This window comes from Eriocheir sinensis, chromosome 61, assembly GCF_024679095.1.
Source record: "Eriocheir sinensis breed Jianghai 21 chromosome 61, ASM2467909v1, whole genome shotgun sequence".
NCBI classification, from domain to species: domain Eukaryota; kingdom Metazoa; phylum Arthropoda; class Malacostraca; order Decapoda; family Varunidae; genus Eriocheir; species Eriocheir sinensis.
The window spans coordinates 6039192-6062041 of NC_066569.1; the positions used below are offsets into that span (position 1 = coordinate 6039192).

The 22850-nt window shown below is 40.6% G+C and overlaps 1 protein-coding gene across 6 annotated transcripts in view; it reads right to left on the reverse strand.

Annotated features, from left to right (window-relative positions):
* LOC126986248 (obscurin-like) overlaps positions 1–22850 on the reverse strand; it is a 269280-nt gene that overhangs the window by 190400 nt on the left and 56030 nt on the right. For 4 of the 6 annotated variants that reach the window (XM_050842220.1, XM_050842221.1, XM_050842225.1 and 1 more), the window contains exons 4-9: positions 17901–18268; positions 16534–16671; positions 15057–15308; positions 14329–14499; positions 13268–13337; positions 12914–13009 (exon numbers count right to left, since the gene is read on the reverse strand). In XM_050842220.1, the coding sequence (XP_050698177.1) occupies positions 12914–13009; positions 13268–13337; positions 14329–14499; positions 15057–15308; positions 16534–16671; positions 17901–18268 (1095 nt within the window). The remainder of the gene's footprint in view (positions 1–12913; positions 13010–13267; positions 13338–14328; positions 14500–15056; positions 15309–16533; positions 16672–17900; positions 18269–22850) is intronic. The other 2 variants (XM_050842223.1, XM_050842222.1) reach the window with 2 other exon arrangements.

Sequence of the window (22850 nt, forward strand, 5' to 3'; positions counted from 1 at the left end):
ACACACACACAGATAGACATTTTTTTAGTTATTCAAGAAAACAGAATCAAGGACGCACAGAGAGAGAGAGAGAGAGAGAGAGAGAGAGAGAGAGAGAGAGAGAGAGAGAGAGAGAGAGAGAGAGAGAGAGAGAGAGAGAGAGAGAGAGAGAGAGAGAGAGAGAGAGAGAGAGAGAGAGAGAGAGAGAGAGAGAGAGAGAGAGAGAGAGAGAGAGAGAGAGAGAGAGAGAGAGAGAGAGAGAGAGAGAGAGAAAGGGTAATGGAATGGGGAAGTCATGGTGTGAAATGACGGGGAGGAGAATAATGGAGGGGGAGGAGGAGGGGGAGGAGGAGGAGGAGGAGGAGGAGGAGGAGGTTGTTGTTAGGTAAGCAGGAGAAGAGGGAAGAGGTAGGCTTAGATAATGGATAGAAGGTGTTGGTGAAGAAGAAGAAGAAGGAGGAGGAGGAGGAGGAGGAGGAGGAGGAGGTAGGGAGGGAGGGGGGGAAGGAAGAGGGCAGTGAGGGAAATGACTGATAAGAGAAGTGGGAGAAAGTGCAAGGAAAGAAAGGAAGGAAGGAAAGGAAGAAGGAAAGAAGGAAAGGAAGGAAAGGAAGGAAGAAAGAAAGGAAAAAACGAAAGGAAGGAAGGAAGGAAGGAAGGAAGAAAGAAAGGAAAAAACGAAACGAAGGAAGGAAGGAAGGAAGGAAGGAAGGAAGGAAGGAAAAAAGAAAGAAAGGAAAGCAAGAAAAAGAAAGGAAGGAAAGAAAGGAAGGAAGAAAGGAAGGATGGAAGGAAGGAAGGAAGGAAGAAAGACAGGAAGGAAGGAAGAAAGGGAATGAAGAAGGGAAGAAGGAAGGAAGGAAGGAAGGAAGGAATGTAATCAGTAAACAAAAATAAACGTTGCTAGGGCTTGTATTTTTGTCCATCTCAAGAGGAGGAGGAGGAGGAGGAGGAGGAGGAAGAAGAAGAGGAGGAGGAGGAGGAGGAGGAGGAGGAGGAGGAGGAGGAGGAGATGGAGGTGACAGTCGCTAAAGAAAACAATAAAAAATAACAAAAAAATCAGAAAGCATAATTAAAAGAGGAAAAGGAAGAATTAGAGAAAGAAAAAGAAGAAAATGAATTATGAGAGAGAGAAAAAACAAAGATATGAATTAGAGAAAAAAACAACGAAAGAAAGAAAAGGAAAATAAAATAGAAGAAAAAAAAGGAAGGAAAGAAAAAAAAAGGAAAAGAAATCAAGAGAAAGAAAGAAAAAAAAAGAAAATAACTGGTATTGAAAAGGATAAAGAAGAAGAAAAGAGAGAAAAAAAAGAGAAAGAAGAGAAGAGAAAGAACAGAAAAAACTACTTACAAGAGAGAGAGAGAGAGAGAGAGAGAGAGAGAGAGAGAGAGAGAGAGAGAGAGAGAGAGAGAGACGGCCACACTTCCGGGTATAGCGACATCTGGCATCCTCACGCGCGGGGTTGCCAAGTGTCATAGGAAATTTATGAACCCCAGACGGAAAAAGCGAATAGTGAGGAATTTCAGCTTTTCTACACATCATTATTATTATCATTATTATTATTATCATTATTATTATCATTATTATTGCATTTTCTGAGGTGCTTGTCTCGTTTTGTTGCGTTTTATTCTTTTTTTGTTTTCATTTAGTGGGTTTTTTTTTTCGTTTTTTTGTTGAAAAGTTTAAAATATCACCGTTTTTTTTTTATTTCTACGTTATTTGATACATTTATATACCCTTTTCTTTTTTATATGAAGTGTGTAGCAGTAATAGTAGTAGTAGTAGTAGTAGTAGTGGTGGTAGTAATAGTAGTAGTAGTAGTAGTAGTAGTAGTAGTAGTAGTAGTAGTAGATATTGTTGTTGTATTTGATATTTTAGTTGTTGATGAGGTTCTTGTATCAGTAGTAGTAGTAGTAGTAGTAGTAGTAGCAGTAGTAGTAGTAGTAGTAGTAGTAGTAGTAGTAGTAGTAGAACGAAAGAAAAAATGGAAGGAGAAAATTACACGAAAGAGAAGTAGAGGAAAAGAGTGAATGAAATTAAGAAAGGAGGAATGAAGGAAAGAAAGAAAGAAGAGATGGAGAAATTGAGTAGTAGTAGTAGTAGTAGTAGTAGTAGTAGTAGCTGTCGTAAAGTAATTTATAGACCATCTCCCGTTTTCTATGCATCCTGTCACGCCCCTACTTAACCTCCCACGCTAAAACAACATCAATATGAAGACAACAAGAGAACACAATCTGTAAGCGCTAACGGGGCCATAAACACGTCATCTGTCAGGCGCGCGAGAGAGAGAAAACGGAGCGCTCTCAGGCCTAGCGGCGGGGTGACTCGGGTAAACACTCTAATTATGTTTTCTTAATGATGTGTTGTCCAGGAAACCGCGGGCTAAATTTTCCTCGCTTCTGAAGGCTTGGTGTAAATTATTCTGGTGGTTCAGGGAAGGTTAACGGGTAGCTTAAGTGCAGTTACGGTGAAGTTTAAGGTTAACGAAGGATGATGTTAGGATTTGAAGGTTTAATAGAACTGTTGGGTTGAGTTAGTGCGTTCAGCAGAAGGGTTAGGTTAGTTTAGAGGGTTTAGCAAAAGGATTGAGGTTACTTTTGATGGTTTGGAAAAGGGTAGTTCTTAGTATTAATTGTTTAGCGAAAGTGTCAGGTAAGGTTAGAGGGGTTAGTAGAAATGTTTTGCTTAGGTTTGAGTGCTTGGCAAAAGGGTTAGGTAAGGTTAAGCAGTGTAGCAGAAGGGTTAGGTTTGGTTAGAGTTTATCAAAGAGGTTAAGGTTAGGTTAGAGGATTTAGCAAAAGGATGAAGATTGCTTTTGATGGGTTAGGAATGGGTTTACAGTTTTGATAGTCTAGCATAAGATTATGATAATTTAAATGGATTACCAAATAGTTTATAGGGCATCGGTTAGTAGTCAAGAAGTTAGTATTGTTGATAGTTAGTGTTGTTAGATTAGTATAGATATCTAAGAGAGACTTCAGGTGAGTTATAAATAGTTTGACACACACACAAAAAAGGATTAGCAAAGAGTTTATAGTGCATCGATTAGTAGTCAAGAATAGTTGGTATTGATGATAGTTTGTGTAGTTAGATTAGTGTAGATATCTAAGAGAGACTTGAGGTGAGTTATAAATAGTTTAACACACAAAAAAGGTTGGGTTAGGCAAGATGACAGCCGAAGGGGTGACTCAAGGAAATTCTCTAAACATGTGTCTTTTGTTATATTCTTGCTCAGTAAATCACCCACTCCCTTTCGTTGCCTATATTCACAAGGTATATCTTTCCCCTCGCTTTTGAAGACTTGATTTAAAAGTCTCGATGCTTCCACAGACGGATGACTCAAATAGACTCTCTCAACACGTGACTTTTGCTACATTTTAATCTAATAACTCACACACCCCATTTCCATTGCTTAAGTTCACAAGGTATGTATTTTTCCTCGCTTTTGAATGCTTGATGTAAAAGTCCCGATGCTTCTGTAGAGGGATGACTCAAATAAACTTAATAAACATGTGTCTTTTGTCGTATTCTTTTCTAGTAACGCATCCCATTTTCATTGTTCAAGTTCACAAGGTATATATTTTTCCTCGCTTCTAAATGCTTGATGTAAAAGTCCCGATGCTTCTGTAAAGGGATGACTCAAATAAACCCTAATGAACATATGTTTTCTGTTGTTTTCTTGTCTAATAACTCACTCACCTCATTTTCTTTGCTCAAGTTCACAAGGTATATATTTTTCCTTGCTTTTAAATGCTTGATGTAAAAGTCCCGATGCTTCAGTAAAGGGATGACTCAAATAAACCCTAATTAACATGTGTTTTCTGTTGTATTCATGTCTTGTAACTCACTCACCCCATTTTCATTGCCTAAATTCACGAGGTATATAATTATCCTATCTCTTTTAAAGTCTTGTTGTAAAAGTGAATGGATGACTAATGTAAATTCTCTAATCAAGTGTCCTCTGTGATATCTTAATCCGGTTCACACACTCCGTTTTCTTTGCTTAAATTCACAAGATATATATTTTTTTCTCGCTCATGAAGGCTTGATGTAAAGTCCCGATGCTTTATTAGAGGAGAAGGAAAGGAGGAATAAGAAAAAAATGCAAAAGAGGAAATAGAAGAAAAGGAAAAGAGGGGAGAAGGAAAGGATAAAAGGAAGAAAAAGAAGAGAAGGAAAAGAGGGGAGGAGGAAAGGAGGAAATAGAAGAAAAGGAAGAGAGGAGGAGGAAAAGGAAGAAAAGGAAAAGAATGGAGGAGGAAAGAAGGAAAAAGAAGAAAAGGAAAAGGAGAAGGAGGAGGAAAGGGAAAAGAAGAAAAGGAACAGTGGGGAGAAGGAAATGGAAGGAGAAAAGAAGAAAAAAGGAAAGAACAAAAAGGAAATAAGAGTGAAGGAGAAAGTGAAATGAGATGGAAGTGAAGGAAAAGAGAGAGTGGTCGGAGTAAACTAGGAATGAAGGGAAGAGAGGAAGAATAAATGAAGGAATAGAGCAAAGAGGAGGAGTAAATGAGAGGAGGGAAGGAGGAAACGAAATTAAAAAGGAGTGAAGAAAAACAGAATGGGAGGAGTAGAAGGAGGAATGGAGAAATGGAGGAAGGAAAGGAAGAAAATGAAGGATTACAGCAAAGAGGAAGAGAAAAGGAAAGGAGGGAAGGGAAAGAATGAAGAAGAGAAGGAGGAGGAAAGTAAAAAAATAAATGAAGGAGAAGTGAAGGAAGAGAGAATGAAATGAGAGAAATGAAAACAAATAAATAGAGGAATGGAGGGAAGGAGGGAAGGGAAAAAATGAGGAAAATGAGAATGAAAGCAGAAAATGAAATAAAAGAGAAGAGAAGGAAAAGAATGAATGAGATAAGAAGAGTAAAAGAGGAATGGAGGAAAGAAAGGAAGGAAGATTAAATAGAGGAATAGGCCAGAGAGGAAGATGAAAGGAAGGGAGGGAAGGAAGAGGAAGGGTAGAAGGTTGACTCAAGTAAATTCTTCAGCTATGAGTCTTAATATTTTTCTTCAGGGACCCTCACATTCTATTCTCATTGCTTAGAGGGAGATAATTATAAGTCTATTTTAGTGTTTGTGTTCCTGTTTCTGTATATATTCATGGATTCAGAGACGCAGTAAGAAGGTGAATCAAGGAGGTCATTTGTATAGGCCTAAATTTAAATGTTTCTTAGGCCTAAATGTTTAACTTGTTTGTGTGTTTGTGTATATGTGTAGCAGATGTATAATAGATAAGAATAGACAGATAATAGACGGATAGATGGTAGTTTAGGTTACATGGTTTAGCGAAGGATTCAGATAAGTTTTGGTAGATAAGAAAGTAAGAAAGTTAATAAGTAAAGAATTAACGGAGACGCAAACAGAAAAGTAAAGTTGAGGAAGAGGGAGAGAAGGAAGGGATGATGAAAGGGAAGAAAAGGAATGCAGTGAAGGAAGAACGAGGGAAGAAAAGGGAGATAGGAGAGAATGATAATAACAGTGAGCTTAGACAAAAAAAAGAAGAAACATAAATGAGATTAAAAAAGGTGGAATAAAGAAACGATAGAAATGAAGAATGTATGAAACTAAACAAGATGAAACAAAAAAAACAGTAAAACAACAACAACAAAAACAATAACAAAAACAACAACAACTTCCTCCCCCGCCACACCTCGTTAACACACGCACAAACAAACAAACCTATCAAGAGAGAGAGAGAGAGAGAGAGAGAGAGAGAGAGAGAGAGAGAGAGAGAGAGAGAGAGAGAGAGAGAGAGAGAAATGTCAATAAGGGCGATCCAACCTTTCACAACAACATGATTCTCTCCCTTATCGCCACTCCCGCGCACCTGTCGATCTCATAGCACTCTCTTGACCCCGTGTTTACCTCTCACCTCTACCTGGCGACGGAGGGAAGGAGGGATGGAAGAGGAGAGAAGGAGAGAAGGAGAAGGGGAAAATAATAAAGAAGGAATGGAAGGAAAAGAGGAGAGAAAAAGTAAAAGGAAGGGAGGGAAAAGAGAGAAAGGGGAGAGAAGAGAAGGAGAGGAAAAGAGGAAAGAAGAAATGGAAGGAAAAGAGGAGAGAAAAAGTAAAAGGGAGGGAAAAGAGAGAAAGGGAAGAGAAGAGAAGGAGAGGAAAGGAATAAAGAAGAAATGGAAGGAAAAGAGGAAAGAAAAAAGTAAAAGGAAAGGAGGGAAAAGAGATAAAGAGGAGAGGAAAGGAGGAAATAGAAGGGGAAAGGAAAGGAGAGGAGGAAAGAGAGAAAGAGGAAAGGAGGAAGGGAGAGACGGGAAGGAAGAAGAAGGGAGAAATGAGAAGAAAAAGGAAGGGAGAGAGGAAAGAGAAGGAAAGGAGGGAAGGAGAGAAGAGAAGGGAAGAGGAAAGTGAGAGAGGGGAGAAAGGAAAGGAGGAAAGAGAAGAAAAGGTAAGGTAGGAAGAAGGAAAGAAAAGGAGAAGAGAAGGAAAGAAGGGAAGAAGATTACATTGCGAAAGAGGAATGAAGGAGAGGAACAGAGGAAGAAAGTAAATGAAAGGAGAGATGGAGGAAAGGGAACAAGCGGAAAAGAGGGAAGGAGAAGAGGAAATTAGAGAGAGAGAAGTGGAAGGAAATAATGAAGAAAGGAAGGAGATGAAAGTAAGGAGAAAGATGGGTGAAGGAAGGAAGGAAAAAAGGAAAGAGCAAAAGGAAACAAGAAAATAAGGGGAAGACCTAAGAAGAGAAAACAGACAAGAGGAAAAAGGAAGAAACGAGAGAAAAAGAAAGGGGAAGAAAAAGGGAAGAATGTGATAATGAGATAAAGAAGGAAGGAGAAGGAATGTGGAAAATTAAGAGGGAAATAAAGGAAGGAAAGGAAGGGAGAGAAGGAGGGAAAGAAAGAGGAGGGGAAAGAGAAGGAATGTAGAAAATGAAGAGAGAGAGAGAAGAAAAGATAGATAGGAAGGAAGAAGAAGAAGATGGAGAAGGAAAGGGAGATGAGAGGGAAGGGAGGCAGTGTAGTAAAGGGAGAGGAAGGGAGAGAAGGAAAGGGAAACAGGAGGAAAGGGAAAGAATGCAACAAATGAGAAAATAGAGACAGAAAGGGAAGAAGGAAGGAGTGAAGGAGAAAAGAGAGAAAGGGAGAGGAAAGGAAAGGGAGATAAGAGGAAAGAAGTGTAGCAAAGAGAGAGAGAGAGAGAGAGAGAGAGAGAGAGAGAGAAGGAAAGGGAGATAGGAGGAAAGAAGAGGAAAGAGATTTGGCAACATCGCGTCCTCTTAAAATAAACGAAGGTGTCTCCGGCTAAAATTACGTCTTCCTCCTCCTCCTCCTCCTCCTCCTCCTCTTAGTCTTCCTCTTCTTCTTCTTCTTCGTTTCCTCCTCCTCCTCCTCCTTTTTTCTCCTTGTAATGACCCTTATAATCATTCTTTTCTTCCTCCTTTTTTTTCCTCTCCTCCTCTTCCTCCTCCTCCTCCTCCTCCTCCTCTTCTTCCTCTTCCTCCTCCTCTTTTTCTCCTTCCTCTTCTTCCCTGTCATTTTGGTCTTTTTACCCTTTATTGCTCCTTCCTCCTCCTCCTCCTCCTATTTTTCTTTTTCCCGATATTATTATTATTATTATTATTATTATTATTATTATTATTATTATTATTATTATTATTATTATTATTATCATCTTTATTATTGTTACCCGTTTAATTTCCTTTCTCCGCCACTTAAAGAAAACGGAACGCTCGCAACCACCTCAAAGCCATCACAGAAAACGGGATGAGGCGGAAAGAGGAGAAACTGCACTAATGAACACACACACACACACACACACACACACACACACACACACACACCTACCGAACGGGCGCAAGCCACTCCCGGTGAGGTATATATGGGAGGTGAGAAGGGATCTGAAGCCCTCCAAGACCCTTCCCATGTCCTCACTAACCGTTTCCCTATGGTCTCACCAACACCGGAGAGTAGTTCAGCATGCACTCTAAAGACAGATCCTCTCTTTATCCACACCACACTACATTCACATAACATATACACCTTTTTCCAAAATTCAAAATTCAAAATGGCTCAATTAAGCATTGCCTCAGGTCCCCGCCTGGGGGACCTAAATTCCCAGGAGGACTCCCTTCTGGCTGCCGACCCGAGAGGTGTCTTGATAACTCCTCGAACCTCTTTCTTCTCAATTTCTGCAACATTCGCGGTCTTCGCTCTAATTTTCATTCTGTGGAACATCATCTCTCCTCCTCTAAACCTCACCTTCTCTTCCTTACCGAAACACAGGTTTCTGAGGCTACTGACAGCAATCTCTACTCTGTTCCCTCCTACTATCTCTATCCTAAATTTCAATCCAAAGGTGGATGTTGCGCCTACGTGCAACGACATCACTGCTCTCGTGCCCACGACCTTGACTCTTCTGAATTTTCCACCATCTGGTTAAGACTTCACTGTCATTCTATTACTAAATACATCTGTGCTGTTTATCTCTCACCTAACTCTACCAACTATGTAAAATTCTTTGACTATTTGAATTCAAAGTGGAGCACATCTTGACCCTCTCCTTCGCTGAAATCTCCATCCTAGGAGATTTCAATGTTCCCACCAGCTTTGGCTTTCATCCTCTTTCACTGACCATCCTGGTGAACAAGCCTACAACTTTGCTATCCTCAACGACCTAGAGCAGTTGGTCCAGCACCCTACACGTATTCCTGACCGTCTTGGAGATCGGCCCAACATTCTAGACCTCTTCCTTACCTCAAACCCTTCTGCTTATTCTGTCAAACTGTTCTCTCCGTTGGGCTCCTCCGATCACAACCTTATTTCTGTATCCTGTCCTATCGCTCTTGTACATCCTCTGGACCCACCGAAGAGGCGATGCTTCTGGCATTTTCCCGTGAAATGATTACTGCTTCCAGAAGTGAGACCTCTCTGTGTGTGCCCAGCGCATCACAGAGGTGATTGTCTCTGCGTGGAATAGAGGCACACATTCCACGTACTTTCTCTACTCCTCATACTAAAAAGCCTTGGTTTAATCACGCTTGTTCTCGTGCTGTCAAAGATAGAGGTAGCTCACAAAAGATACCAGAGCCTTCAAACTAATGCTAATTATGAACTTTACATTTCTGCCCGAAATCGTGCCAAATCTATTCTCCGACTAACCAAAAATTCTTTCATTAATAGAAAATGTCAAAACCTTGCTTTCTCTAATTCTTCCCGGGACTTCTGGCATCTAGCCAAAACATCTCCTCCAACTTCACTTCTTCATCTTTCCTTCCTCTCCATAGCCCTGACGGCAGCACCGCTGCCTCATCTATCTTTAAGGCTCAACACTTCTCTCAAACTTTCTATAAAAATTCCACTCTGTTCGATTCTGGGCATATTCCTCCTACTCATCCACCCTCTGACTCCTTTATGTCTGTTATTAAGATTCTTAAGAATGATGTTTTCTATGCCCTCTCTGGCCTCAATCATCAGAAGGTTTATGGACCTGATGGAGTGCCTCCTATTGTCCTTAAAAACTGTGCTTCCGTGCTGACACCCTGCCTGGTCAAACTCTTTCGCCTCTGCCTGTCAACATCTACCTTTCCTTCTTGCTGGAAGTATGCCTTCACACAGCCTGTACCTAAGAAGGGTGACGCTCCAATCCTCAAACTACCGTCCTATTGCTTTACTTTCTTGTCTATCTAAAGCTTTTGAATCAATCATAACCGTAAGATTCAAAAGCACCTTTCCCTTCTATCTGATCGCCAGTATGGGTTCCGCAAGGGCGTTCTACTGGTGATCTCTACTTCTTAACTGACTCTTGGTCATCCTCTCTTAGCCGTTTCGGTGAAACTTTTGCTATTGCGCTGGACATATCAAAAGCTTTTGATAGGGTCTGGCACAAATCTTTGCTTTCTAAACTACCCTCCTACGGTTTCTATCCTTCTCTCTGTACCTTTATCTCAGTTTCCTTTCTGACCGTTCTATTTCTGCCGTGGTAGACGGTCACTGTTCTTCTAAATCTATTAACAGTGGTGTCCCACAGGGTTCTGTCCTATCTCCACTCTTTTCTGTTGTTCATTGATGATCTTCTTTCCAAAACGAACTGTCCTATCCATTCCTACGCCGATGATTCCACTCTGCATTATTCAACTTCTTTTAATAGAAGACCCACCCTTCAGGAACAACGACTCAAGGCTGGAGGCTGCAGGGCTTAGCCTCAGACCTTTCTATTATTTCCGATTGGTGCAAGAAGAACCTGGTGTCCTTCAACGCCTCAAAAACACAGTTTCTCCACCTATCCACTCGACACAATCTTCCAAACAACTATCCCTATTCTTTGACAACACCAGCTATCACCTTCCTCAACACTAAACATCCTCAGTCTATCCTTAACTCAAAATCTCAACTGGAAACTTCATATCTCATCTCTTACTAAATCAGCTTCCTCGAGGCTGGGCGTTCTGTACCGTCTCCGCCAGTTCTTCTCCCTGCACAGTTGCTATCCATATACAGGGCCTTGTCCGCCCTCGTATGGAGTATGCATCTCATGTGTGGGGCTCCTCACACAGCTCTTCTGGACAGAGTGGAGGCAAAGGCTCTTCATCTCATCAGCTCTCCTCCTCATACTGATAGTCTTCTACCTCTTAAATTCCGCCGCAATGTTGCCTCTCTTTCTATCTTCTATCGATATTTCCACGCTGACTGCTCTTCTGAACTTGCTAACTGCATGCCTCCCCGCAGCCCCCGCTGCACTCGACTTTCTACTCATGCTCATCCCTATACTGTCCAAACCCCTTATGCAAGAGTTAACCAGCATCTTCACTCTTTCATCCCTCACGCTGGTAAACTCTGGAACAATCTTCCTTCATCTGTATTTCCTCCTGCCTACGACTTGAACTCTTTCAAGAGGAGGGTATCAGGACACCTCTCCTCCCGTAACTGACTTATCTTTCGGCCACCTCTTTGGTTTCTTTTTAGGAGCAGCGAGTAGCGGGCTTTTTTTTTTTTATTAATGTTTACTTTTTTGTGCCCTTGAGCTGTCTCATTTGCTTTAAAAAAAAAAAAAAAAAAAAAAAAAAAACACACACATTTCCATCCACCTACTCTTCCTTCCTTTCATCTTTCCCTAACAACCTCTTCCCCTTAATCACCACACCTTACCTACTTACTCACCTACTCACCTTGGCCCTGCTTACCACACCTGAGACAATGCCGGGGCTCTCTGATAGGCACCAGGACCTCCTCAGTAAGTTCAATGATGACTTACAACATTACAATCAATTTCTACAATCATAATAACTTACCCCCATCCGTCCGCCGTAAACCGACCGATACAAATTAAGTTCAGTGCCGGCGATAGATAGAGTAGATAGGCGATAGATTAAAGGAAGGAGACGGAAAGTAGAAAAGGAAAGGGGAGAGAAAGAAAGGGAAGCAGTGTAGGAAAGAAAGAGATATATAAAAGAAAAAGGAAGGAATGTTGTAATAGAGGAAAGAAAGAGATAGATAGAATAGATAGGCGATTGATAGAAGGAAGGAGATGAAAAGTAAAAGAAGGAAAGGGGAGAGAAAGAAAGGGAATCAGTGTAGCAAAGAAAGAGATATAAAAGAAAAAGGGAAGGAATCTTGTAAAGGAGGAAAGAAAGAGGTAGAAAAGGAAAGGAAGATTGGAGGAAAAAGAAGAAAGAAAAAGATGAAAAAGGAAAGGAAGATTGGAGGAAAAAGAGGAAAGAAAAAGATGAAAAAGGAAAGGAAGATTGGAGGAAAAAGAGGAAAGAAAGAGATAGAAAAGGAAAGGAAGATTGGAGGAAAAAGAGGAAAGAAAAAGATGAAAAAGGAAAGGAAGATTGGAGGAAAAAGAGGAAAGAAAAAGATGAAAAAGGAAAGGAAGATTGGAGGAAAAAGAGGAAAGAAAGAGATAGAAAAGGAAAGGAAGATTGGAGGAAAAAGAGGAAAGAAAAAGATGAAAAAGGAAAGGAAGATTGGAGGAAAAAGAGGAAAGAAAAAGATGAAAAAGGAAAGGAAGATTGGAGGAAAAAGAGGAAAGAAAGAGATAGAAAAGGAAAGGAAGATTGGAGGAAAAAGAGGAAAGAAAAAGAAAAAGATGAAAAAGGAAAGGAAGATTGGAGGAAAAAGAAGAAAGAAAAAGATGAAAAAGGAAAGGAAGATTGGAGGAAAAAGAAGAAAGAAAAAGATGAAAAAGGAAAGGAAGATTGGAGGAAAAAGAGGAAAGAAAGAGATAGAAAAGGAAAGGAAGATTGGAGGAAAAAGAGGAAAGAAAAAGATGAAAAAGGAAAGGAAGATTGGAGGAAAAAGAGGAAAGAAAGAGATAGAAAAGGAAAGGAAGATTGGAGGAAAAAGAGGAAAGAAAAAGATGAAAAAGGAAAGGAAGATTGGAGGAAAAAGAGGAAAGAAAGAGATAGAAAAGGAAAGGAAGATTGGAGGAAAAAGAGGAAAGAAAGAGATAGAAAAGGAAAGGAAGATTGGAGGAAAAAGAGGAAAGAAAGAGATAGAAAAGGAAAGGAAGATTGGAGGAAAAAGAGGAAAGAAAGAGATAGAAAAGGAAAGGAAGATTGGAGGAAAAAGAGGAAAGAAAGAGATAGAAAAGGAAAGGAAGATTGGAGGAAAAAGAGGAAAGAAAAAGATGAAAAAGGAAAGGAAGATTGGAGGAAAAAGAGGAAAGAAAAAGATGAAAAAGGAAAGGAAGATTGGAGGAAAAAGAGGAAAGAAAGAGATAGAAAAGGAAAGGAAGATTGGAGGAAAAAGAGGAAAGAAAAAGATGAAAAAGGAAAGGAAGATTGGAGGAAAGAGAAGGAAAATACCAAAGGGCCGCGGTATTTATTTTCGCCTCGTCGTTCCACCATACCCTCCCCCGTAACCTTCTATCTCTATCGGCAATACTCATCTACCCTCCCATTATTATCATCATCATTATTAGTACCTGTCCCTTTCACCCCCTCCTCCCCCCCCTCCCCCCCACACACACCTGTACTCACCTCAAAGAACTCCTTCACGGTGAGGTTGTTCTCCATAAACTCCTGCGCTAAAGGCTCGTTGGTGCAGTACTCAGCGTGTCTGTCGAAGTCCCTCTCCTGTGTACCCGGGGAGAGAAAGAAAACGGGGTGTGGGTTGCCTGGTTTTGTGGTGGTGGTTGTGATGGCGGTGGTAGTGAGGGTGGTGGACAGGTGTGGTAGTGGTAATGGTGTATGTATGGTGGTGATTGTGGTGTTATTAAGACCTACAAGAATTTCTATTGGTCCAAAAAATCATGACGTCACGGTATTAAGAGCTCGAAGCCTTCCTATTGGTCCTCGCCTAATGACGTCACAGGTACTCAGCCAATCACTTACCAGCCTCAGGAAGGTTCGTCCAATCATCGTAGGCACCTCAGCGTGGTACTTGACCCCTTCGATCAGGACACTGCGGAGGAAAGGGGGAGATTAAGGGGTGAGGGGAGTGAAGGGGAAGGAGGGAGTAGAGGGACAAAGGGGGAAGGGAGTAGAGGGGAGTTGGAGGAGGTGAGGGTAGGAGGGGAATGAGTAGAAGGAAGAGGGGAGGTGAGGGAAGGATGGGAGAAAGGGAAGGGGAGTGTAGGGGAGTAGAGGGAAGGAAAGGGGGAGGAAGGTGAAGGAAGGGAAAAGGAGTGAGGGAAGGGAAGGGGGATGGAGAGGTGGATAAAGAACAGTCAGGGAAAGGAAGATAAGAGGAAATGAAGTTGAGGAAAAAAGAGAAGAGGAGATGAGAAGAGGAGGAAAAAGTAAGTCGAAAAAGTAGGGAAAAGAAAAAGAAGAGATGGTGAGGAGAACGATTTTTGCTCCTATTTCTCATCTCCTGTTCTGTTCTCCTTAATAAAAACCATCTTTTATTTGATCTTTCTCGTTTTCCTCCTCTTTCGACTATCACTACCAATACGAATACATATACCAATGCCAATACTAATACCAATACTAATATTAATACCACTGTCACTGCTAATACCGATACTAATACTAATACCAATACAATAATAATACCAATACTAATACCAATACCAATGCTAATACCAATACTAATACTATTACTAATACCAATACCAAAACTAATACCAATACTAATAACAATACCAATACTAATACTAATACCAATACTAATACCAATACTAATACAAATACTAATACCAATACCAATACTAATACCAATACTAATACCAATACCAATACTAATACCAATACCAATACTAATACCAATACTAATACCAATACTAATACCAATACTAATACCAATACTAATACCAATACTAATACCAATACTAATACCAATACTAATACCAATACCAATACTAATACCAATACCAATACTAATACCAATACCAATACTAATACTAATACCAATACTAATACCAATACCAATACCAACACTATCCTCCACTCACTTTTGATGGAACTCCGCGATGCGCTTGAAGTTGTTGAAGATGAGCTCCTTCTGGTCGCGGATGACTCTTGGGGTGTTCGGGTCGTCCAGCAGGTCGTAGTAGTTCTCCACCACGAACTGCAGGTCTTTCACGAACTCATCCTCGGTCTCCACAAGCTCCCTGATCGTGGCCCTGGAGACGGTTGGGGTTAGAAAGGTCTCTGTCTGTCCCTGTCTCTCTCTTTCTCTCTTTTTTTTTTTCTAATACCATAATTCAATATATACTTTTCTCTCTCTCTCTCTCTCTCTCTCTCTCTCTCTCTCTCTCTCTCTCTCTCTCTCTCTCTCTCTCTCTCTCTCTCTCTCTCTCTCTCTCTCTCTCTTCTACCTCTTCCCCTATTCTATTCGTTATTCTGTATCTTCCTTGTCGTATTATTTTTTTCTCTCAGTCTCTTTCTTTCTTTAAATCCCTTAACACAACATCTACTTTATCTCTCTCTCCTCCTCCTCCTCCTCCTCCTCCTCTTCTACCTCATCTTCTTTTCCAATTCTCCATCTTTTATTTTTCTTATCCTATTCCTTTATTTTCTCTGTCAATCAATCAATAAACATCTCCTCCTTTCCTTCATATGTTCCCCGTCACGTTATCTCCCTTATTCCTCCATTTAATATCCCTTTTCCTTCCCTTACTTCACCCATCATCATCACCACCACCCATCACCACCATCAACACCTATCACCCATACTCACGTCCTCTTCGCGCGCGCCTCGTCTTCGGGAGATGGGCCCAGGAGCTGCCGACTCGAGAGCTTCCTAGACTTGTACTCTCGAATCTCCTTCATCAGACTCTGCTTCACCTCCAGCGGCTCCTCCTTCGCGATTTGCTGCACCGTCCGCTTGAGGGAGGATCGGAGGGCGGTGGTGGTGGTCTCGGCGTGCGGGGAAAGAAGGCGTGAGGGGACCAGGCCTTCCTTACCGCTGTCCTCGTCTCGCATGACCCATCTGTAAGGGAGGTGGATTAGGAGGTGGTTGGTTTGGGGTTCCTTTGTTTTTTTCCTCTCCTATTTTTTGGGTATTTTGGATGATTTTTGTGTTTATTTTTTTTTTATTTGCTGTTTCGTTTTGTTTTGTTTTTTTGCTTTGTTTGTTTAGTTAGTTTCTTCTCATTCTTTTCTTTCTATTTTCTTGTTTCTTCTTCTTTTCTCTTCTATCTCTATATATATCGACCTTGTTTTTTTCTTTTCTTTTCTCTCTCTCTCTCTCTCTCTCTCTCTCTCTCTCTCTCTCTCTCTCTCTCTCTCTCTCTCTCTCTCTCTCTCTCTCTCTCTCTCTCTCTCTCTCTCTCTCTCTCTCTCTCTCTCTCTCTCTTTGTCTCTTCAAGTTCACCTTTCACGGTTCTTCTATCTGTCTATCTATATCTATATCTATCATCTTATCTATCTATCTATATCTAACTATTTACTCCTCTCCCCTCTCCCCTCTTCCTCCTCTCCCCTCCCTTGCATAACCTTTCCTCCGTCTCACTCTCCCCCTCTCTCCCTCTTCCTCTCCCTACCTCCCTTTGTTCCTCATCCTTAATCCCTTCCTATCCTCCTCCTCCTCCTCCTCCTCCTCCTCCTCCTCCTCCTTCTCTTATCTCCCCTCGCAGACTCATCTTCACCCATCTCCCTTTGACATGCTATTCTCCCCACTCATCTCCTCATCTCCCTATCACATCCTATTAACACTATATTAATCTCCCTTAGTCTCCCTTCTCTTAATCTCCCTTTCCTTGTTCTCCATGGTTTGTGCTCTTTTGATTTACCTCTTTATTCGCCTCTTCCTCTTCCTCTTTCTCTTCTTACTCTTAATTATCTTTTATTCATCTCTTCCCTCTTCCTCTTTCCCTGTACCTTTTGCTCCTCTTTCTGTTATTTCGCTTTTCTCATCCTCTTATTTCCCTCTTTCCTTCCTCTTTATCCTCCTCTTTATCCTCTTCTCACCTCTTTTTTGTTGCAATTGACCTTTCTCTTCCTCTTACTGAACTTAACCTGTATATTTCTCCTCCTCCTCCTCTTCCTCTCCCTCTTCCTCTTCATTCATTCCTCACCCTACCTATTCCTCCCCTTCCTCTTACCTCTCCTATGTGTTGCGTCATCGTTTCCTCTTCCTCTTAATCACACTCTTATCTTTCCTCCCTACCTAACATTCCTCCTCCTCCTCCTCCTCCTCTTCCTCTTCCTCTTACCTCTCCTCCCCGGTGTCATGTCCTCTTGATCGTGGGTCGGGGTGGTTCCTCTTAGGTCTAATTGCCATCTTGTGCTTGGCCGCGGAGTTGTCCAAGAGGTGCGTGGCTCCCCCCTCACCCTCCTCCAGTCTGGGGCGTCTGTGTGGGGGTGGGGGGGGGAGATGATGATGGGGAGGTGGTGGTGGTGGTAGTGGTGTTGGTGGTCGTGGTTGTAGTGATGGTGATGGTGGTGGGGGTGGGGAGAAGATGGGGAGAATGTGTTTGTGTGAGGGGGAAGGATAGAAGGGGAGGAGATGTGTTTAGGAAGGGGAGGAATGTATGGGGGAGGTGAAGGGGTGAGATTGAGGAGGTAGTGAAGGGGGTGCAGGGGAGAAAGGAAGGATATGTAGGGGGAGGGGAGGGAAGAAGGGGAGGAATGCATGGGGGAGGTGAGGAGGCGATGGGGGTGGAGGAAAGATTTAGGGAGGGAAGAAGGGAAGGGATGTGGAGGGGAAGAGGATGTCTATTGGAAGTGTGAGGGGAGATGAGTGTGTGTGTGTGTGTGTGTGTGTGTGTGTGTGTGTGTGTGTGTGTGTGTGTGTGTGTGTGTGTGTGTGTGTGTCCTTCCCTCTTCGAGTCACAAAACAGAATGAGTGAGTGAGTAAGAGAGAGAGAGAGAGAGAGAGAGAGAGAGAGTAGCTTTCTAATGTATCTCTGTAATTGTAGACGCTCCCTGGGGTTGGTTACTCTTCCTCTCCCTCTCTCCCCTTCTACCTCTCCCCCCTTCTCCCCTTCCTCCCTTTCCCTTTTCCCTCCTCATGTACCCTCCACCCTCCCCTCTCTTTCCCTTCTCCCCTTTCTTTATTACCCTTAGTCTGTCTGTCTGTCTGTATCTCTCTCTCTCTCTCTCTCTCTCTCTCTCTCTCTCTCTCTCTCTCTCTCTCTCTCTCTCTCTCTCTCTCTCTCTCTCTCTCTCTCTCTCTCTCTCTCTCTCTCTCTCTCTCTCTCTCTCTCTCTCTCTCTCTCTCTCTCTCTCTCTCTCTCTCTCTCTCTCTCTCTCTCTCTCTCTCTCTCTCTCTCTCTCTCTTTCTTCCTTCCTTTCTCTTTCCATTTTTCCCTTCCCTTGTCAACCCTTCCTCATTCTTCCCTTCCCTTCCCTTCTCTTTCCTTTCCTTCTCAACTCTTCCCTGCCCTTCCTTCTCTTCTCTTTCCTTCCCCTCCCTTCCCTTCCCTTCTCTTTTCTTTCCTTCTCGACCCTTCCTTTCTCTTCTCTTTCCTTTCCTTCCCCTCCCTTCCCTTTCCTTCTCTTCCCGACACCTTTCCTCTCTACCTGTACTCTCCCTTTCATCTACTCTCCCTTTCATCTACTCTCCCTCTCATTTACTTACTTATGAGGACTTGACTTATCAATCAAGGTGAGAATCTGTCCTGAGACCACCTGTAGGCCGTCATCGTCCTCAGGTGCGTAGTCCTCATTAGCCAGGAAGGTGAAAGTGGTGGTGGTGGTGGAGGTGGTGGTGGTGGTGGTGGTCATGCCTGGTTCTGCTCCCTCCTGCTCCTGCATAACGCTCTCTGTCCGCTTCTCTGCTCTCCTTACTGCTTCTCCTACTCCTATACCTGCTTCTTCCATCTCCTCCATCCACCATTCCTGCTTGGGTGGGGAGATTTTGGGTTGTTTGGGTTGTTTGGGTTCAGGGGTGAGGTCTTCTGCTGGTGGTGGTGGTGGTGGTGGTGGTGGCGGTGGTGGTGGTGCTTGCTTTAGTGGTGGTTGGTGGTGGTTGTGGTGGTAAGAAAGGTTTTGTGGTTAGATTTTTGTGGTTTGTGTGGTTGTGTGTGTACGTGTGTGTGTGCGTGTGTGTGTGTGTGTGTGTGTGTTTTGTTCTATTATCATACACTCTCTCTCTCTCTCTCTCTCTCCCTTCTAATTCTTCCTTTCTCTTCCTTTTATCAAATTTTCTACTCTTAGTTCACCTTTATTTTTCCTTACTTTACCTTGTGTTTTATATAATCATACTTGTTCCTTATCTATCTATCTATCCATCTATTTTTCTATCTATCTATTTATCTGTCTTTCTATCTATCGACCTCTCTCTCATTTCCCGTCACCTTCCATAAACAACACTGAGACAATATCATTAATAAGACAATCTCCCGAACGTGCCATCTGTTGTCTTTACTGGAACTCGTGACTCAAGGTGTATCGCAAGGTTTAATTAGACACCTTACCTGCCTGTTTGTGTAACCTATTTCTTCCTTCTCTCTCTCTTTCTATCTGTCTATCTATTTATCTATCTCAGGTTCATAGGTTACTCTCTCCTTCCTCCTCCTCCTCCTCCTCCTCACCTCTTTATCTCCCTTTCCCTAACCCTTTTCTCTCTTCTTCCTCATTCTATTCATTCTTCCATCGCTTTCCCTTTCTCTTTCTTTATCTCTCTCTCTCTCTCTCTCTCTCTCTCTCTCTCTCTCTCTCTCTCTCTCTCTCTCTCTCTCTCTCTCTCTCTCTCTCTCTCTCTCTCTCTCTCTCTCTCTCTCTCTCTCTCTCTCCCCTTTTCATCTCTTCCCTTCCTATCCCTTTCCTTCTCAACCCTTCCGTTCCCCTTCCTTTCCTTCCATCACCTCCTCTTCCCTCATCTCCCTACACCTCTATCTATCAATCTACCTGTCAGTCTATCTTTTTATCTATCTATCTATCGGTATCAATCTTACACACACATACTCAGGTTACTAATTTGTCTTATAACTATATTGGACATTCTTTTCGCTCTTATTTAATATCCGCAAAGGTAATTCCACACACCTGGCTTACCTGGAATTGAGTACTGTCTTACCTGTTTGGGATTCCTTACCTGTACTGATGAAGCCACGTGTTGCAGTGCCTGACTCGCCTTTCCTTTCTCCTTGATCCTGTTCTCTCCTCGTTTAGTGGTATTGGATTCTTTTTCTCCTTCCTGTTTTATCTTACCTCTATTATTACTACATTTATTTTTTTATTGGTTCTAGAGTCTATATTTTTCTTTCCTTTCCTTCAATATCTTCTACTTAATCCTTTTCTCTTCTCGTTTAGTGGTATTGGATCCTTTATCTTCTTCCAGTTTTAGCTTACCTTTATTATTACTACATTTTTTTTCATTGGTTCTGGAGTCTATATTTTTCTTTCCTTTCCTTCAATATCTTCTACTTAATCCTTTTCTCTTCTCGCTTAGTGGTATTGGATCCTTTATCTTCTTCCAGTTTTAGCTTACCTTTATTATTAATACATTTTTTTTCATTGGTTCTGGAGTCTATATTTTTCTTTCCTTTCCTTCAATATCTTCTACTTAATCCTTTTCTTTCCTCGTTTAATGGTGTTGAATTCTTTTTCTTCTTGTTTTCTCTTGCCTCTGTTATTACTATATTTATTTTTTTATTGGTTCTGGAGTCTATATTTTTCTTTCCTTTCCTTCAATATCTTCTACTTAATCCTTTTCTTTCCTCGTTTAATGATATTGGATTCTTTTTCTTCTTGTTTTCTCTTACCTCTATTATCATTTATTTTTTTCATTGGTTCTGGAGTCTATATTTTTCTTTCCTTTCCTTCAATATCTCCTCGTTTAGTGGTATTGGATTCTTTTTCTCCTTCCTGTTTTCTCTTACCTCTTATTTAATTTCTTTATTTTTGGGGTTATTGGTTCTGGAGTCTGTGTTCTTACCTTCTTAATCCTCTTCTCTCCTCGTATAGTCATTTCAAATCCTTTCTTCCTCCTCTTATTGAATATTATCTGTAGTGTTGGTTTGGTTTATCTTCATTATTTCATTTATTGTGTGTTTCTGTAGTGTATATTTTTTTCTTCTTTTCCGTTTCTTTCCTTCTTGATCCTTTTCTCGATAAGTAGTGTTGGATCTCCTTTTTCTTCCTCTTATTGTATGTCATCCGTATTGTTGGTCTTGTTATCATTTATTTCTTCATTTATTGTGTGTTTGTGGAGTCTATTTTTTTTCCTTCCCTTCCATTCCTTTCCTTATTGATCCTTTTCTCTCCTCGACTAGTAGTGTTGGATTCTGTTTCTATTTCCTCTTATTGAATGTTACCTCTATTGTTGCTTTGACCTATTCTTCATATCTTCTTTCATTTATTGTGTCTTCTGGAGTCTATATTTTTCCTTTTCTTCCCTTTCTTACGTTCTTCTTAATCCTTTTCTCTCCTCGTATAGTCGTTTCAAATCCTTTTCTTATTATTATTACTGAATGTTATATGTAGTGTAGGTTTGGCTTATTTTTTATGTCTTCTTTCATTTATTGTGTCTTCTGGAGTCTATATTTTTCCTTTTCTTCCCTTTCTTTCCTTCTCCTTAATCCCTGCCTCTTCTTTTAAAGTCGTTTCAAATCCTTTTCTTCGTATTTTTATTACTGAATGTTGTCCTTAGTGTTCCTCTAACTTACCTTTATTACTCTTATTTTTCTGGATTTTTTTTCTTTTAAATATGTTTGCCTTTTCTTATTTTCATTTTTTTCTTGCGTTTTCTAGTTCCTAATTTTAACTTTTACATTTTTTTTAAGGTGGGGGAGGAGGGGGCTTTTTTATATCGACATCTTTTTTTTCCTTTTCTTTATTTAACCTTTTTTTCATGTTTTCTAATTTTCACTTCTCATGTTTTATTTTTTACATTTTTTCCTACTTTCTACTTTTTATTTTACCGTATTTTACCAATTTTCTACCTGTTTTGTTGTTGATTTTTACCTTTTCGGAACAGATCAATGAAGGAATTTTTTTTTCATGGATGGAAGATAAAAGAAAATAATGACTCGTTTTTCTTTCTTTTTCATTCTTTTTCTACGTCACCTTTTCTTCATGGCGACAAGGATATATTTTTGCTTTCCCATTTTCTATACCAGACGAATAACGGAAGAAATCAAGGATGGAAGGAGGGTCAACAAATGCGTCTATTCAGCTTCTACTTTTTTCACATTTTATTTTTTCTTTCGTTTCGTAATTTCTTTTCTCTGTCTTTTCTTTTCCGTCATCTCCTTTCTTTTGTTTTGGGGGATAAAGAAAAGAAGAATTATTGGGGGAAGGGAGGACACGTATTGAGTTATATACTTTTTTTCTTCTTTTTTCTTCCTTTTTTCTTCTTTTTTCGTTTGCTTTCCTGTGTTTGTTTATCTTTTTTTATTTAACCTTTTTCTCTCCTCTTTCTTCTTATTTATTCATGTTTTACTTCCTTGCTCTTTTTCTTAAGTGGCCAGTCTATTACTCAATCTTTCTTTCTTTCTATCTTTCTATTTTCTTTCATTCACTCACTTCCTTTTTCTTTCTTCCTTTTCTTCTTTTTTTTCTTTCTTTCTGTCTATCTTTCTTTATTCATTTATCAGTTTATGCAGCTCTTGATCTTTCTTTCTCTCTCTCTTTCTCTCTTTTTTTCTATCTTTCTTTCATTCATTCACCCGGTTTCTTTTTTTTCTTCTTTTTCTTCTTTTTTTCTTTCTTTCTGTCTATCTTTCTTTATTCATTTATCTGTTTATGTTTTTATTTATTTATCTTTATCGTTTGTCTGTGGTGGAGTTTTTATTAATGAATGTCTACCTTTATGTTTGTTTGTCATTTCGTTGTTAAATTGTCGTGTTTATCTCTCTCTCTCTCTCTCTCTCTCTCTCTCTCTCTCTCTCTCTCTCTCTCTCTCTCTCTCTCTCTCTCTCTCTCTCTCTCTCTCTCTCTCTCTCTCTTTTGGAGTCTTCTGATTAATGTAAAATCACTTAGGTTTAAGGACAGACCACCAAGTCTGGACCATGGGGTCTGTGTGGTCTGATTTTCTATGTAAATCTCTCTCTCTCTCTCTCTCTCTCTCTCTCTATCTCTCTCTCTCTCTCTCTCTCTCTCTCTCTCTCTCTCTCTCTCTCTCTCTCTCTCTCTCTCTCTCTCTCTCTCTCTCTCTCTCTCTCTCTCTCTCTCTCTCTCTCTCTCTTCATGTATTTCACAGTTTTCTCTTAAGTTTCCGTCTTTTTTTCAGATTCTGGATTCACCGTAACCCGTTTTCTCTCATAAATCGTCTTTTTCCCATTTTCTTCGCTTGTATGCCGTTTTCTTTCTCCGTTATACCCTTCGCTCATTTTTTCTTATCCAATTTTCTTTAAGTTCGCGTTTTTTTCAGAAGTATTTTTTTTTCATTTGTTGTATTGTACTTTAAATTTTGTTTCTATCTAGCTTTCGTTTTCTATTCCAATTTTTCTAGGCCTATTTATCAATCTCCAGAATTTTCTCTTAAGCTTTTTTTTTTTATCAGTATTCTTTTCTCATTTCTTTATTGTAGTTTTGTATTTTCTGGTTCCAATCTTGTCCTTAGTTTTTTTATGCTCATTTTCTT